Source organism: Nerophis lumbriciformis, linkage group LG06 (genome assembly GCF_033978685.3).
Source record: "Nerophis lumbriciformis linkage group LG06, RoL_Nlum_v2.1, whole genome shotgun sequence".
Classification (NCBI taxonomy): Eukaryota; Metazoa; Chordata; class Actinopteri; order Syngnathiformes; family Syngnathidae; genus Nerophis; species Nerophis lumbriciformis.
The window spans coordinates 14,962,772-14,979,030 of record NC_084553.2 but is presented as its reverse complement, the minus strand read 5'-3'; the positions used below and the strand labels follow the sequence as shown (position 1 = coordinate 14,979,030).

The following is a 16,259-nucleotide window of genomic DNA, read 5'->3' as shown; positions in this document are numbered from 1 at the left end:
GTCAATGAACTGCTGTGGGAAGACGACGGCGAGTGGGAACCTACGCCTCTTTGTAGTAGAGGATGAAACTGATGAGGTCTCTGTAGTCTCGAGGGCGGTAGCGCTGCCAGGTCAGCTTGATCCTGGTGCTGCTGGTCAGGTTGGACTTGAACTGCAGGATGGTGCTCTCGCCTGGCAGGAGAAGGACAGCTACTTAACAGGTGCCAAATTGGAATAAGTCATTTCTTTTGTGTGTTTCAACGGCTCTATGAGAGAAGAGGCGCTCCATGAGAAATGAGGTCATGAGTTATTACATAATGAGAAACATACTTAATATATAATTCTGTTTCATTGTTTACTTTCCTTTTCTTTCACAAACTGCCATCAGAAATGTCATACATTTTGGAAACATAACTAAAGGGAAAAAGTCGACCAAAAATAACAGAAGTCATGTTTTCCTGCGTCAGTGTATTGACGTGCAACTACATCATAGTCTTACGCAATGCACTTTTCTTTTTGTACTCACACTGTACATGTGAGGAATAAAGACATAATGACAAGCCACGAGATGAGAAATGGCATAATGAAAAATGAGGTCATGAAAAACGAGGCCAAGAGAAAAGACGTAATGAGAAACGACGTAATGAGAAATGAGGGAAGAAAAGAGAAATTAGAAAAAATTTAATGAAAAACATCATGAGAAACATTGTAATGAGAAAAACGAGGTGATAAAAAATGACATGATGAGAAATGAGAAAAGACAATGAGAAATGGCATTATGGGAAACAATGTAATGAGAAAATATGTTTTGAGAAACGACGTAATGAGAAAAGATGAGAAATGAGAAAAGACGTAATGAGAAACATGAGAAACGTCGTAATGAGAAAAACGAGGTGATGAAAAATGACATGATGAGAAATGACAAAAAGACAATGAGAAATTATGTGATTGGAAACAACGTAATGAGAAAAGATGTTTTGAGATACGACTTAATGAGAAATGAGAAAAGGCGAGAAATTAGACAAATGCAATGAAAAACATCATGAGAAACCTTGTAATGAGAAAAAACGAGGTGATGAAAAATGACATGATGAGAAATGAGAAAAAACAATGAGAAATGGCATGATGGGAAACAATGTAATGAGAAAATATGTTTTGAGAAACGACGAGAAATGAGAAAAGACGTAATGAGAAACATGAGAAACGTCGTAATGAGAAAAACGAAGTGATGAAAAATGACATGATGAGAAATGACAAAAAGACAATGAGAAATGATGTGATGGGAAACAACGTAATGAGAAAAGATGTTTTGAGATACGACTTAATGAGAAATGAGAAAAGGCGAGAAATTAGACAAATGCAATGAAAAACATCATGAGAAACCTTGTAATGAGAAAAAACGAGGTGATGAAAAATGACATGATGAGAAATGAGAAAAAACAATGAGAAATGGCATGATGGGAAACAATGTAATGAGAAAATATGTTTTGAGATACGACGTAATGAGAAATGAGAAAAGGCGAGAAAGGAGAAAAGACGTAATGAGAAACACGAGGAACGTCGTAATGAGAAAAAAGGGGTGATGAAAAATGACATCATGAGAAATGAGAAAAGACAATGAGAAACGATGTGATGGGAAACAACGTAATGAGAAAAGATGTTTTGAGAAATGACGAGAGGAGAAATGACGTGATGAGAAACGAAGTAATGAGAAATGAGAAAAGACGAGAAATTATTAAAGATGTAATGAGAAACATTGTAATGAGGAAAACAAGGTGACGAAAAATTACATGAAGAGAAATGAGAAATGACGTGATGGGAAACAACGTAATGAGACATGTTTCTTTGAGAAATGACGTGATGAAAAACGGCGTAATGAGAAACGACGTTATGAGAAATGAGAAAAGACGTAATGAGAAACATCGCAATGAGAAAAACGAGGGAATTAAAAATGACATGGCAAATGAGAAAAGAATGAGAAATGAGGTAACGAGAGAAACAACATAATGATATATCACGTGATGAGAAACAACATAAGTAATGAGGTGATGAGAAAAGACATAATGAGAAATGAGGTAATGAGACACAAGGTAATGAAAAATGAAGTAATGAGGTAAGACGTAATGAGAAACGAGGTCATTTAGAAACAAGGTATTGAGAAAAGATGTAATGAGAAAAGACTCGATGAGAAAGAACCTGAAGAGAAACGACCTGATGAGAAACGAAGTAATGAAAAATGATGTAATGCGAAACAAAGTAATGAGAATCGATGTAATGAAAAACGGCATAATGAGGAATGACGTCATGAAAAACGAGGTAATGAGAAATTACGTAATGAGAAACAACGTGAAGAGAAACCAGTTAATGAGAGACGAGGTACTGAGAAATAACGTGATAAAAAATCGACATAATGAGAAATGAGATACGACGTATTGAGAAATGACGTAGTGGGAAACATGCGTAAGATGAAACGTTTATCACGTTGTTTCTCATTGCCTCGTATCTGGTTATGTCAGCTAGATGAGACGTGGGCGCTGTACAAATGTGAGTGTGATGTTAGCATTGTAGCTCACACAGCTATGCTAATGTTGCTAACGTCTAAATCGTCCTGTTCCATTCACTAATGTTACCTTGTCAATGTGATAAAGGGCTTGGACCAGTGCAAAGTTGCAGTCTATACGTATGTAAACATCGACATGGCCAGGACAGACACCTCTTTAGCATTAAAGCTACAGACACAAACAGTAGCAGTCTAACATCGACGAAGCTACAAGTCCTAGGCAGGTTTTGCAACAATTTGACAGATTTTGAACCGTACAGCTGGCTCGGTCGCCGTTGTTGCGGTAATCGCTCTCGTCGAAGCGCTCCCGGATGCCCGTCTTCTCCCACATCTTCTGGATCTCGGACACGCACAGCTTGGGGTTGGCGCGGAAGAAGAGCTTCCCGGTCTTGATGGTGAGGTTGTGCTGCTTCCAGTCCCACAGATACTGGAGCTGCTGGTTGTCGAAGGCGGAGAAGGCGTACATGCTGCGAGGGATGGAGAAGGGAGAGGAGGGGTGAGTCACGTCTATCTGGGGATGCCATGCTAATTGAAGTGGAAGTAATAGAGAGCATATGCGAGGAGCTTTCTTTTGCCTCTGTGGCAGGCGACACATCTTGGTCACATTAGATCGCTCACAAAGGAATATCTGAGAAAAAAAATCACTGAATGAATAAATCATCGCAAGCCTTTAAATGGAGTCTTGTTTGGTAATAGCGATCCACCGCCAGCAGTCCTTGTAGGAGTACACTTGCCAATTGGCCTGGGGTGACCTCACCATTCAATTACAATCCAGGGGCTACCATTCCATTATAAATGGATTATTTGTACATCTTTACTTATTAGATTGTTGTGTGAATGCTCTAAAGCGTTCACACATATGCTTTTCCACACCAAAATTATTCTATTTATTAAACTCCTTCTTCTTCTCCAGATTTTGGCGCGCTCTACCTTCCACATTTGTCATCCGATTCAAACCGTTCCAACTTCAAACTGTTCAGCCTCTTCGGGAATCGCGGGCTTTCCCTTGAAAAATTCAAAAAATTCCCAGATTTCCGAGAATTCCCGGGACATTTTTCCCCATTTAAAATTAATTGGTCATTTTTCAAACTTTCACCATTTCCACATTTTTCAACCTATTCATACCATTCCACCATTATGGAAATTCAAACTACCCTTTTTCCAAGTTAAAAAAATTCCAGGATTTTCCAGAATTCCTGGTTTTCCAAAGCCCTATTTCCACCCTTTTTTCTGGCGACTACTCCGTCCACATTTTTCAACGCATTTCAACCGTTCCACCGTCAAAACATTCCTCTTAATTAGGACAAAAAAACGAGGTTGTTTTTTTGAACTAGAAAAATTCCAGGTTTTCTCGAAAATCCAGGAATTCTGAAATACCATATCTCAATTCAACATGTTACTCCCACAACATGTTACCAACTCATTCAAGTTTTTTTTTTACCTTTTTAAAAAAAATTCCCGCTTTACCCGAAATTCCCAATTTTAAAAAAAATTCCCGATGGGACATTCTTCAAAGTTCCACAATTCCCACATTTATCATCCGATTCAAACCGTTCCAACTTCAAACTGTTCAGCCTATTCGGGAATCGCAGGCTTTCTCTTGACAAATTACAAAAATTCCCAGATTTCCTGGTTTTCCAAAGCCCTATTTCCACCCTTTTTTCTGGCGATTACTCCTTCCTTCCACATTTTTCAACACATTTTAACCGTTCTATCATCAAAACATTCCTCTTAATTAGGACAAAAAACTAAGTTGTTTTTTGAACTAGAAAAATTCCCGGTTTTCCCGAAATTCCAGGAATTCCATTTCTCAATTCAACATGTTACTACCACCACATGTTACCAACTGATTCAGATAATTGAAGTTTGTTTTTTTACCTTTTTCAAAAAAATTCCCGCTTTACCCGAAATTACCAATTAAAAAAAAAAAATTCTTCAAAGTTCCACAATTCCCACATTTATCATCCGATTCAAACTGTTCCAACTTCAAACTCTTCAGCCTATTCGGGAATCGCGGGCTTTCCCTTGACAAATTCCAAAAATTCCCAGATTTACGGTACATTTTTCCCATTTAAAATGAATTGGCCATTTTTCAAACTTTCACCATTTCCACATTTTTCAACCTATTCATACCATTCCACCTTCAACACATTCCACCATTCTGGAAATTCAAACTACCCTTTTTCCAAGTTAAAAAAAATTCCAGGATTTTCCAGAATTCCTGGTTTTCCAAAGCCCTATTTCCATCCTTTTTTCTGGCGACTACTCCTTCCACATTTTTCAACGCATTTCAACCGTTCCACCGTCAAAACATTCCTCTTAATTAGGACAAAAAAACGAGATTGTTTTTTGAACTAGAAAAATTCCAGGTTTTCCCGAAATTCCAGGAATTCTGAAATACCATTTCTCAATTCAACATGTTACTCCCACAACATGTTACCAACTCATTCAGATCATTCAAGTTTTTTTTTACCTTTTTAAAAAAAATTCCCTATGGGACATTCTTCAAAGTTCCACAATTCCCACATTTATCATCCGATTCAAACCGTTCCAACTTCAAACTGTTCAGCCTATTCGGGAATTGCAGGCATTCCCTTGACAAATTACAAAAATTCCCAGATTTCCTGGTTTTACGGTACATTTTTCCCCATTCAAAATTAATTGGCCATTTTTCAAACTTTCACCATTTCCACATGTTTTTAAACTATTCATACCATTCCACCTTCAACACATTCCACCATTCTGGAAATTCAAACTACCCTTTTTCCAAGTTAAAAAAAAAAATTCCAGGATTTTTCAGAATTCCTTGTTTTCCAAAGCCCTATTTCCACCCTTTTTTCTGGCGACTACTCCTTCCTTCCACATTTTTCAACACATTTTAACCGTTCCACCCTCAAAACATTCCTCTTAATTAGGAAAAAAAACACAGTTGTTTTTTGAACTGGAAAAATTCCCGGTTTTCCCGAAATTACCAATTAAAAAAAAAACATTCTTCAAAGAAAATGGTACATTCTTCAAAGTTCCACAATTCCCACATTTATCATCCGATTCAAACCGTTCCAACTTCAAACTGTTCAGCCTATTCAGGAATCGCGGGCTTTCCCTTGACAAATTCCAAAAATTCCCAGATTTGCAATACATTTTTCCCATTTAAAATGAATTGGCCATTTTTCAAACTTTCACCATTTCCACATTTTCAACCTATTCAAACCATTCCACCTTCAACACATTCCACCATTCTGGAAATTCAAACTACCGGTACTCTTTTTCCAAGTTAAAAAAAATCCAGGATTTTCCAGAATTCCTTGTTTTCCAAAGCCCTACTTCCACCCTTTTTTCTGGCGACTACTCCTTCCACATTTTTCAACGCATTTAAACCGTTCCACCGTCAAAACATTCCTCTTAATTAGGAAAAAAAAACGAAGTTGTTTTTTGAACTAGAAAAATTCTCGGTTTTCCCGAAATTCCAGGATTTCCGTAATACCATTTCTCAATTCAACATGTTACTCCCACAACATGTTACCAACTCATTCAGATCATTCAAGTTTTTTTTTTTACCTTTTTCAAAAAAAATTCCCGCTTTACCCGAAATTCCCAATTTAAAAAAAAAATTCCCTATGGGACATTCTTCAAAGTTCCACAATTCCCACATTTATCATCCGATTCAAACCGTTCCAACTTCAAACTGTTCAGCCTATTCGGGAATCGCAGGCATTCCCTAGACAAATTACAAAAATTCCCAGATTTCCTGGTTTTACGGTACATTTTTCCCATTTAAAATGAATTGGCCCTTTTTCAAACTTTCACCATTTCCACATTTTTCAACCTATTCATACCATTCCACCTTCAACACATTCCACCATTCTGGAAATTCAAACTACCCTTTTTCCAAGTTCAAAAAATTCCAGGATTTTCCAGAATTCCTGGTTTTCCAAAGCCCTATTTCCACCCTTTTTTCTGGCAACTACCGGTACTCCTTCCACATTTTTCAACGCATTTCAACCGTTCCACCGTCAAAACATTCCTCTTAATTAGGACAAAAAAAACAAGGTTGTTTTTTGAACTAGAAAAATTCCAGGTTTTCCCGAAATTCCAGGAATTCTGAAATACCATTTCTCAATTCAACATGTTACTCCCACAACATGTTACCAACTCATTCAGATCATTCAAGGTTTTTTTTTACCTTTTTCAAAAACATTCCCGCTTTACCCGAAATTCCCAATTTAAAAAAAAAATTCCCTATGGGACATTCTTCAAAGTTCCACAATTCCCACATTTATCATCCGATTCAAACCGTTCCAACTTCAAACTGTTCAGCCTATTCGGGAATCGCAGGCATTCCCTTGACAAATTACAAAAATTCCCAGATTTCCTGGTTTTACGGTACATTTTTCCCATTCAAAATTAATTGGCCATTTTTCAAACTTTCACCATTTCCACATGTTTTTAAACTATTCATACCATCCCACCTTCAACACATTCCACCATTCTGGAAATTCAAACTACCATTTTTCCAAGTTAAAAAAAAATTCCAGGATTTTTCAGAATTCCTTGTTTTCCAAAGCCCTATTTCCATCCTTTTTCTGGCGACTACTCCTTCCTTCCACATTTTTCAACACATTTTAACAGTTCCACCGTCAAAACATTCCTCTTAATTAGGACAAAAAACAAAGTTGTTTTTTGAACTGGAAAAATTCCCGGTTTTCCCGAATTAGCAATTAAAAAAAAAAAAATTCTTCAAAGAAAACAGGACATTCTTCAAAGTTCCACAATTCCCACATTTATCATCCGATTCAAACCGTTCCAACTTCAAACTGTTCAGCCTATTCGGGAATCGCGGGCTTTCCCTTGACAAATTCCAAAAATTCCCAGATTTACGGTACATTTTTCCCATTTAAAATGAATTGGCCATTTTTCAAACTTTCACCATTTCCACATTTTTCAACCTATTCATACCATTCCACCTTCAACACATTCCACTATTCTGGAAATTCAAACTACCCTTTTTCTAAGTTCAAAAAATTCCAGGATTTTCCAGAATTCCTGGTTTTCCAAAGCCCTATTTCCACCCTTTTTTCTGGCGACTACTCCTTCCACATTTTTCAACGCATTTCAACCGTTCCACCGTCAAAACATTCCTCTTAATTAGGACAAAAAAATGAGGTTGTTTTTTGAACTAGAAAAATTCCAGGTTTTCCCGAAATTCCAGGAATTCTGAAATACCATTTCTCAATTCAACATGTTACTCCCACAACATGTTACCAACTCATTCAGATCATTCAAGTTTTTTTTTACCTTTTTCAAAAAAATTCCCGTAACGTACTAACAAATCAGATTACAAATACATCGAACCCCGATTGTTGACTGAATTTACATTAATGCAAAGAAGAAAGCATCTCAGGACACAGCCGTGTGTCCTAAGAAGTCAGTGGAAAAAAACACCTTCAGAGGATTGTGATTTGGTGCAACCATAAATCGTGACAGCTTTCCCGCTCATTAGCGGACAAGATTCGGATCACTTTTGTCACCATTAATAATTGAGTGCAAAGAAGAACAAAGAAAACTAGACCCAGAGAGAAGGGGATGGGAAGGGTGGTGTTTTTATGTTACACTGGGTACCACCCAGACATACAAGAATGACTGCAATGTGGAGTCCTGGGACAGCGAGATTCCTGTGAACTCAAGGAGAAAGACAGGGAGGAGGAGGAGGAGGATATTTTTCTCCACTGCTAGATAGTTTGCTGGATTACTTTTTTACATTTAGCACTCATGGCTACTTCATCAGATTAAAGTTTTACTTTTTTAACACTTTTCGGAGCAGATAAGCAAGAAAAATCCCAAAAGCAACATTGAACTTTGAGTTTTAAATATTTCTGAACAAATTCCCCAACAAGGAATCGTGCAAATAGAAATAATATGTGCCAGGATCAAACAGTTGCCATCAGCCAACCGTTAACAACTGTACAGTTACAATGTTTTAAAGTAACAGTTTAAAAATCTATGTAAAATGAGTAAAAGGGCCAAACAAGTGTAAAAACATGTTAACTTCTGTTAAAATTAGGACAAAACATGTTTTACTTCAACTTTTAAACGTTCTGAACGGCCACATATTTAAGTGTAAACAGAGTTAACCCCTGGTAATATTATTAGGTAACAATTAAATGTTTTTTTTTTACCTTTTTAAAGGGTGCTATTATGCAAAAAACAACCTTTTTTTACCTGTTGGCAACTGTTTTGGTGTATTTGGGATCCCCACAAGTCCAGAAATTGTTACCCCTAATAAATAGTATAATATTATTATTAATGTTATTATTATTATTGATAATAATAACGACAATAATAATAAAAATAAATAAAATAAATAATAATAGCTAAAATAATAAATAATAAATAAAAATAAACAACAACAATACAATAAATATTAACCTAATAATAAATCAACCATATAACCTATTTATAAAACAATTTTATCTTCTTCCAAACAGGCCGTTTGGAATTTGAGACATCAGTGACATATTTTGCGTTAGTTACGAGGGCTGTGAATCTTTGGGCACGATTCTTGGGGGTCACGATTCGATTCAGAATCGACTCTCTAATCAAAATTATTCTTGATTCAAAATCAATACTTTTTAATACCATTGGGGCCCAGTTTTTATGATTAACTCCAATCCTATTTTCAATAGGTCATAATAAATAAAAAATAATTATTGATATCGACTGCTATAAAAACACTTATATTGTGATAGCATTTTCAGCCATATCGTTCCGCCTTAGCACAGATTACAGTAAATCTTCATTTTAAAAATAATATATAAAAATAAGTGAGAAGCAGGAAGTTGTCTGTATCCGTCTGGAGGGAAAAATGCATTACTAAAAAAAATGCTTTAAAATGTTGGTCACTTTGTGAGGCAGCATACAGAAGGGAGTTAGCGGAACTGGTGGCCTGGTGTCAGGATAATAATCTCCCCTTGAACACAGACAAGACCAAGGAGATGATTATTGACCCACGGAGAGGGAGTACACACTACACACCTCTGCACATAGGGGGGACAGATGTGGACAGGGTGAAAACCTTTAAATTCCTCAGGACCCACATCAGCGAGGACCTCACCTGGGATCACAACACCCAACAAACAATAAAGAAAGCCCAGCAGCGACTGTACTTCCTAAGAAGGCTGAGAAAATTTGGCATGCCATCCAAAATAAGGCTTGTGAATGCTAACTTGTGAATGCTAGCCCCCCCCCCCCCCCCCCCGTTTTACTTACCATGACCACCCCCAAACTGTGAACCATCACTGTAGACACTTTTCACCTTTGATCACTAAAGACACTTTAACTGCTGCTGTGACCAAATGTCACCTCCATATTTATACTGTTGACTGTCAATCAGAATGTGCAATAATGTTATGTTACTTACTGTGCCTTGTATATACATTTTTATTTTTATTTTTATTTTAGCTAAGTACCGTGTGACTTATTGAAGGGTGGACTAGCAAAGTAAGATTTTCATTGTACGGCAAACTGTCTGTTTAACTGTGCATATGACAATAAACCAGTGACGTGCGGTCACTGGAGGCAGGTGAGACGGGGCCTCACCTGCCATCATGGAAAGAAAAAAAATGTAAAAAGAAAAAAAAATAATTAAATTGTTATATGTATTCAGTGATTATACTATAAAGTTATTTTCCATTTAACTTCACCAGTTTTAGATTATTTTTATTCAAAATCGCTGAATTTTCACATTTGCCGTTCAAATACTGAGAAGAGACGATGCGGTGATCAGCAGCCAGTTGAGGCACGTCACTCAGTTGTGCCTCACCATGGATTGCGGACTCGGCTAACTGCTGGCCTGCTGTGCAGTGAGACAGTATTGCTATATGAACTATATTATACATTTCCATAGTTTAGTTAGCTGAGGTATATCATGTACAGTGTATTTTGTCAACAACTGTATGTGTGTAACGTATTTCTTGTGCTGAGCAATCATAAAACTGCTGCGAAGACGCACTGGCTGAGGCTCGCAGTAATCCCCCCTCCTGGTGCCGGTTAATGCACCCCCGCGCAGAATGCACCCCCCGACGGGAGCGCCACACCAACCAAAGCCCACACCCAAACCCTCCACGTGCAAGACCGAATCCACCCAAAAAAAGTCACTTAACAAGAAGCCAAAAAGTGCAAAAACAACAATGCTCGCGCCGGAGGAGCCGTGAACGACTGCAGGAACACAACATTAGGTACACCTGCAGACTGCAGCACGGATTTCATATTTAATTCATTCACAACTCCTCCAACACAAACACCACTGTTCCCGCACTTATAAGTAAAGGTAAGACCATAATAACGGTTTTTTTTATTAAATGTGCTTTTTTGTGTACTACAGTTTGTATGTGTAAAGTTAAAGTTAAGTTAAAGTACCAATGATTGTCACACACACACTAGGTGTGGTGAAATTTGTCCTCTGCATTTGACCCATCTCTTGATCACCCCCTGGGAGGTGAGGGGAGCAGTGGGCAGCAGCGGCGCCGCGCCCGGGAATAATTTTTGCTGATTTAACCCCCAATTCCAACCCTTGATGCTGAGTGCCAAGCAGGGAAGAATGCTGGTATGAGCTTTTAAACATAACCCGTTAACTGCTGCCAATCAAATGGTGAATAAGATACTCTTTAGGGTTCATATGTTTGTAAATCTGACTGTGATGAAGTCAGTGCCTCACCAGTCATGAACCTCACCGCACGTCACTGCAATAAACAATCTTGAATCTTGAATCTTGAATTACACAGCTTTTAGAGTCTCCCTGCACTTGTATACATGAAAAGCAGAGAAGTGTGTTATGGAGTCTTACTCATCTAGAAGTTCCTCGCCATCGATGTATCGTAGGCTGCGGAGGAAGGCCAGCGAGCTGAGAGTGTGCGAGTGTCCGATCTTCACGTAGCCCGTCACTCTCTGGATCAAACCTGTGAAACTCTCCAGCTCTGCCACCATGTTGTCTGAAGGCGACACAATAGAAAAACCTCACTTAGCATCTCTTATGCATTTTTCACTAAATCTCAATGCTGACTTTCTATTTCTATCATTTTTGCATTTATGCACAGGTGCAGGAAATGATAATGTTCCCAGACTTTCCAAGGCTCTGGTCTAGACTAGCTCTGACATCACCGTGGATTGTAAAACTGTTTTGGTCGGCCCATGTTTAGACTATTCCAGAGCCACGGTGGTATATTTGAACCCAGGCTCGCTCGTTCTCTCCTTTATACGATCTTCTCCAGGCTGCACACACCTTCACTTTGTCTCTCTTATGTGCCGCGTTCTGCATCTCGCCGTCTATGCTGCATGGTTTTTACAACGGTGTATGTCATTTAGTCGTGTCTGGCGTGCGTTGCGGCGCCGCATACTCACGGCCTCTGCGGATGTTGATATGCAGGTTGCCTTTGATAACCGTGCAGCCTTTCAGGGACTGAGCGGCGTCCATGGAGTCGATGACCTTCTCCTCGCACACTTTATCGCACAGGCCGTCGCAGGCTGTGCAGGACATGCTGGAGACCAGACACAAAGATGACAGACTAAACTTATGGTGCCTGCTATCACATAATCATTTTAAACTATCATATTTACCCTGAAAATGTCTTAGTAGTACCTCCATTTACAAACCCCACATTTTACAAATGTTTTCATTCACGAACAACATACCATATAAAGTCCACTCAATCCACTCATTGTGTGACTGATCAATCATTTTTAAGAGTTTTGTATGAAATGAATAGTTATCCACCACCTCCTTGTTGTATTTGTATATTGTTCTTAGGGTCATTTTGTATTTGCTTTTTCAATGTGTATTATACTTCTATTTTAAAATGTTATTTTTTAGTCTGTCCGGGCCTCTATTTCTTTGTGGTGTACAGCCCTTTGTTCTTCAACTGTGGTTGTTTTTAAAGGGTGTCAAGACTTGGTCCTGGGGTTTAGTTTTTCTCGAAGGCAACGGAAAGTTGGCTCGGGCGAGACGGGAATGAAGATACATTTTTTATTTAAAGACTATAAATACAAAACAAGGAAGTAAACAAAAGGCGCGCACAATGGCGGAGAACAAACTATAAAACCAAACACTTGCACAAAGGCAAAAAACTATGAACAACAAAAAACACTAACTGTGGCTTAATAAACAAAAACTTACTTGGCATGGAACCGGCATGAAAAAAGAGCAGCAAGGATCATAAGGGTGTGGAGAGTGTGCAGAAGCATAAATATGGGGATGTCACCAGAAAGACAAACTGAAAACACTGAACTTAAATACTACAGACATGATTAACGAAAACAGGTGCATGACTCAAAACGTGAAACAGGTGCGTGACGTGACAGGTGAAAACTAATGGGTTGCTATGGTGACAAACAAGAGTGCACAATGAGTCCAAACGTGGAACAGGTGAAAACTAATGGGTAATCATGGAAACAAGACAAGGGAGTGAAAAGCCAGAAACTAAAGAGTCCAATAACTAAACAAAACATGACTTAAAACAAAACATGATTACACAGACATGACAAAGGGCTTTATAAATAAAGTTGGTATGGTATGGTATGCTATTTGTTTAATATAGAGTGGTGTTGGACAATATAGACGATATATATCAGCAAAAAACTTTTTACCCTTTTATACTGAAATAAATACACCTACAACTTATTAAAGATAAATAAAGAAAAAAAACTACCGTCAGCGGTAAAGTTTAGATCCATGAAGGTAAGAAGAAAGTGAATGAATGTTTATAACTGAATACATTTACATATGCATAAAAATGTTTTCTTTTGTATTATTTTTCTTATGAATTAAGTAACGTTTATGACAACCTTTTACCAAAACACAATATAGAATGTGAGATATAACAGGATAATGCATACATTTATAATTTGTTTCCAAATTAACCCAAAAATTTACTGTGGGACCCCATTTGTATGACTTGATGGGGTCCCAGGGACCCCATTTTGAAAATTCCTAGCGCCAACACTGATGGAGTATCGGTGCGTGCAAAACAGCATCAGGCGGCTGTGGCCTGCGGGCCGGTTCTCATACTAATCAATAGAGATGTTCGATAATATCGGGCTGCCGATATTGTCGGCCGATAAACGCTTTAAAATGTAATATTGGAAATTATCGGTATCGGTTTCAAAAAGTAAAATTTAGGACTTTTTAAAACGCCGCTGTGTACCGGTACACGGACGTAGGGAGAAGTACAGAGCGCCAATAAACCTTAAAGGCACTGCCTATGCGTGCCGGCCCAATCACATAATACCTACGGCTTTTCACACACACATGTGAATGCAAGGCATGCTTGGTCAAGAGCCATACAGGTCACACTGAGGGTGGCCGTATAAACAACTTTAACACTGTTACAAATATGCGCCACACTGTGAACCCACACCAAACAAGAATGACAAACATATTTCGGGAGAACATCCGCACCGTAACACAACATAAACACAACAGAACAAATACCCAGAACCCCTTGAAGCACTAACTCTTCCGGGACGCTACACTATACACCCCCCGTTACTTCCTACCCCCCCAACCGCGCCCACCTCAACCTCCTCATGCTCTCTCAGGGAGAGCATGTCCCAATTTCCAAGCTGCTGTTTGAGGCATGTTAAAAAAAAATAATGCACTTTGAGACTTCAATAATAAATATGGCATTTTTTTCCATAACAAAATTAGGCATAATAATGTGTTAATTCCACGACTGTATATATCGGTATCGGTCGATATCGGAATCGGTAAATAAGAGTTGGACAATATCGGAATATCGGCAAAAAAGCCATTATCGGACATCTCTACTAATCAAACATCATCCAGGTGCCATAGATAATTCATTCGCGGGCCTTGACTTTGACACATAGGTTATAAATGAATTTGCTTCAATATACAAACTTTTCTATTTTCGAACCCTGTTAAAGAATTAATTGTTAATTGGGCTTCCACTGTATTTTACTTTCAGTGGAAATCAGTTATTGATTTTGCAAATATTATTATCAATGTATTGTTCTTATAAAACAAGTAGTGGTAACCCGGTTCTCATACACCCCACTTTTTAACAAAAATGTTTCCCCCACCCAAATGCAGCTTTCATGCTCACCTGTCGAGCGAGGGCCGCGTGTACCCAGAGGGACACTCGGTCATGCACTCTCCCTCATGGATGACGAAGCTGTCGTAGTCGGGCAGGTGGACCTTGGAGCAGAGATCGGCGCTGATGCAACGCCAGCCCTCAAACTTGTAGGTGCCGGCGGGGCAGTCGGCAACACAGCGGCCCTGGTGGTAGTAGTGCACGCACGTGGCGCAGGCTGTGTCGTCTCCCGGGACGCTGCAGCTGCCCAGGCACTGAGGGTGGCAGCACTCGCCCCCCGTCGTGCACGCCCGCCGCTCACACTTCACCGGGCACTCTGATGGTGAGAAGAAAAGAGAAAAGTTAAATAGCGACATAGACAAAGTCGTATTTAAATGGATGCTACACATGTATGAGATCAGAGGAACATTAGAACATCCAGACAACATTTATGTTTTTAAGTTTGGGATTTTGTTTTTGCCATTTTATTTCGTCTTCACCAAAAACTTCATTTTTCTGGCCATCTTTATCCATTATTTATTTTTTTCCCCACATTTAAAACAAAATTATTTTCACAGAGGACACAAGATTAAAGACAACGTTTAAAAAATGAGAGATGCACGGTGAATACTGTGTTGTAGGTGGGTTAGGGTGAGCAAATCAAGTGCTCTTTTTTCGCCGTTAACTCATGAACTTTCCCCGAGCTCTTTGTAAACAGATATGGCGTCCATCGTGTGGGGCTTCTTCACTGTTTCAGAAGAAGACATTCTGCCTGCTTTTTGCCCCAAATGTTCTGCGACTATTTCGCAGGTGGGGAAAAAGAACATTGCCCTTCAACTTCTTTCTCAGGGCTGATACTGATTATCGGTAGTCAAGAAGGCTGATAACCGATACTTGGAGCCGATATTCATTTGCAGTAAAAGTTAACTAAACATGAGCAGTATAGGTCAGGCCAGTGGTTCTTAAACTTTTTTCACCAGGTACCACCTCAGAAAAGACTTAGCTCTCCAAGTACCACCATAATGGCCAACATTAAAATACAGTAGTGCAGTAGGCCTGAGTACTCATTAAAAACAAAGTTTTATTCAACAAATATATCAAACATGTTGGGCTATTGTAACTTTACACACAGTTTGAACAGTAAAACGTTTGAATATAGGAAAATAAAACACTGTACTTTAATCAAATGATTCCTTGTCGTACCACTAGGTGGAGCCCACGCGCCACAGTTTTAGAATCACTGAGTTAAGCAACAACTGGAAAAGCTTAAAGTAGTTTAAAAAAAAATATTTTTCTGTAGAAAACATCGGACCAGTAGCGACAATGTTTTATGTGGCGCTAATGTGGTTAATTTAGCACCAAAAACATCAGGAGATTTAAAAAACAAAAAAAAACTTTATTAGGTGTGTCTAAAAGGGAGCATCGACATCTGCATTTCAAAATATGGGAAATCTCCTGGGAAAATTAGTAAAAATATGGGATTTCTCTACATCGCAATAACTCGCCATTTACTCAATTTCATAAAAATTTTTTTAACAGTTTATGGATTTATATATATTAGGGCTGCAGCTAACGATTATTTTTCTATCGATTAATCTATAGATTATTTTTTTCGATTAATCGGTTAATCTATAGAT

At 38.5% G+C, this 16,259-nt stretch overlaps 1 protein-coding gene across 3 annotated transcripts in view; it reads right to left on the bottom strand.

Annotated features, from left to right (window-relative positions):
* Positions 1–16,259, bottom strand: part of LOC133608520 (insulin-like growth factor 1 receptor) — a 188,038-nt gene that overhangs the window by 52,041 nt on the left and 119,738 nt on the right. For all 3 annotated transcript variants that reach the window (XM_061963802.2, XM_061963803.2, XM_061963804.2), the window contains exons 3-7: positions 14,656–14,959; positions 11,936–12,072; positions 11,382–11,526; positions 2,798–3,006; positions 45–171 (exon numbers count right to left, since the gene is read on the bottom strand). In XM_061963802.2, the coding sequence (XP_061819786.2) occupies positions 45–171; positions 2,798–3,006; positions 11,382–11,526; positions 11,936–12,072; positions 14,656–14,959 (922 nt within the window). The remainder of the gene's footprint in view (positions 1–44; positions 172–2,797; positions 3,007–11,381; positions 11,527–11,935; positions 12,073–14,655; positions 14,960–16,259) is intronic.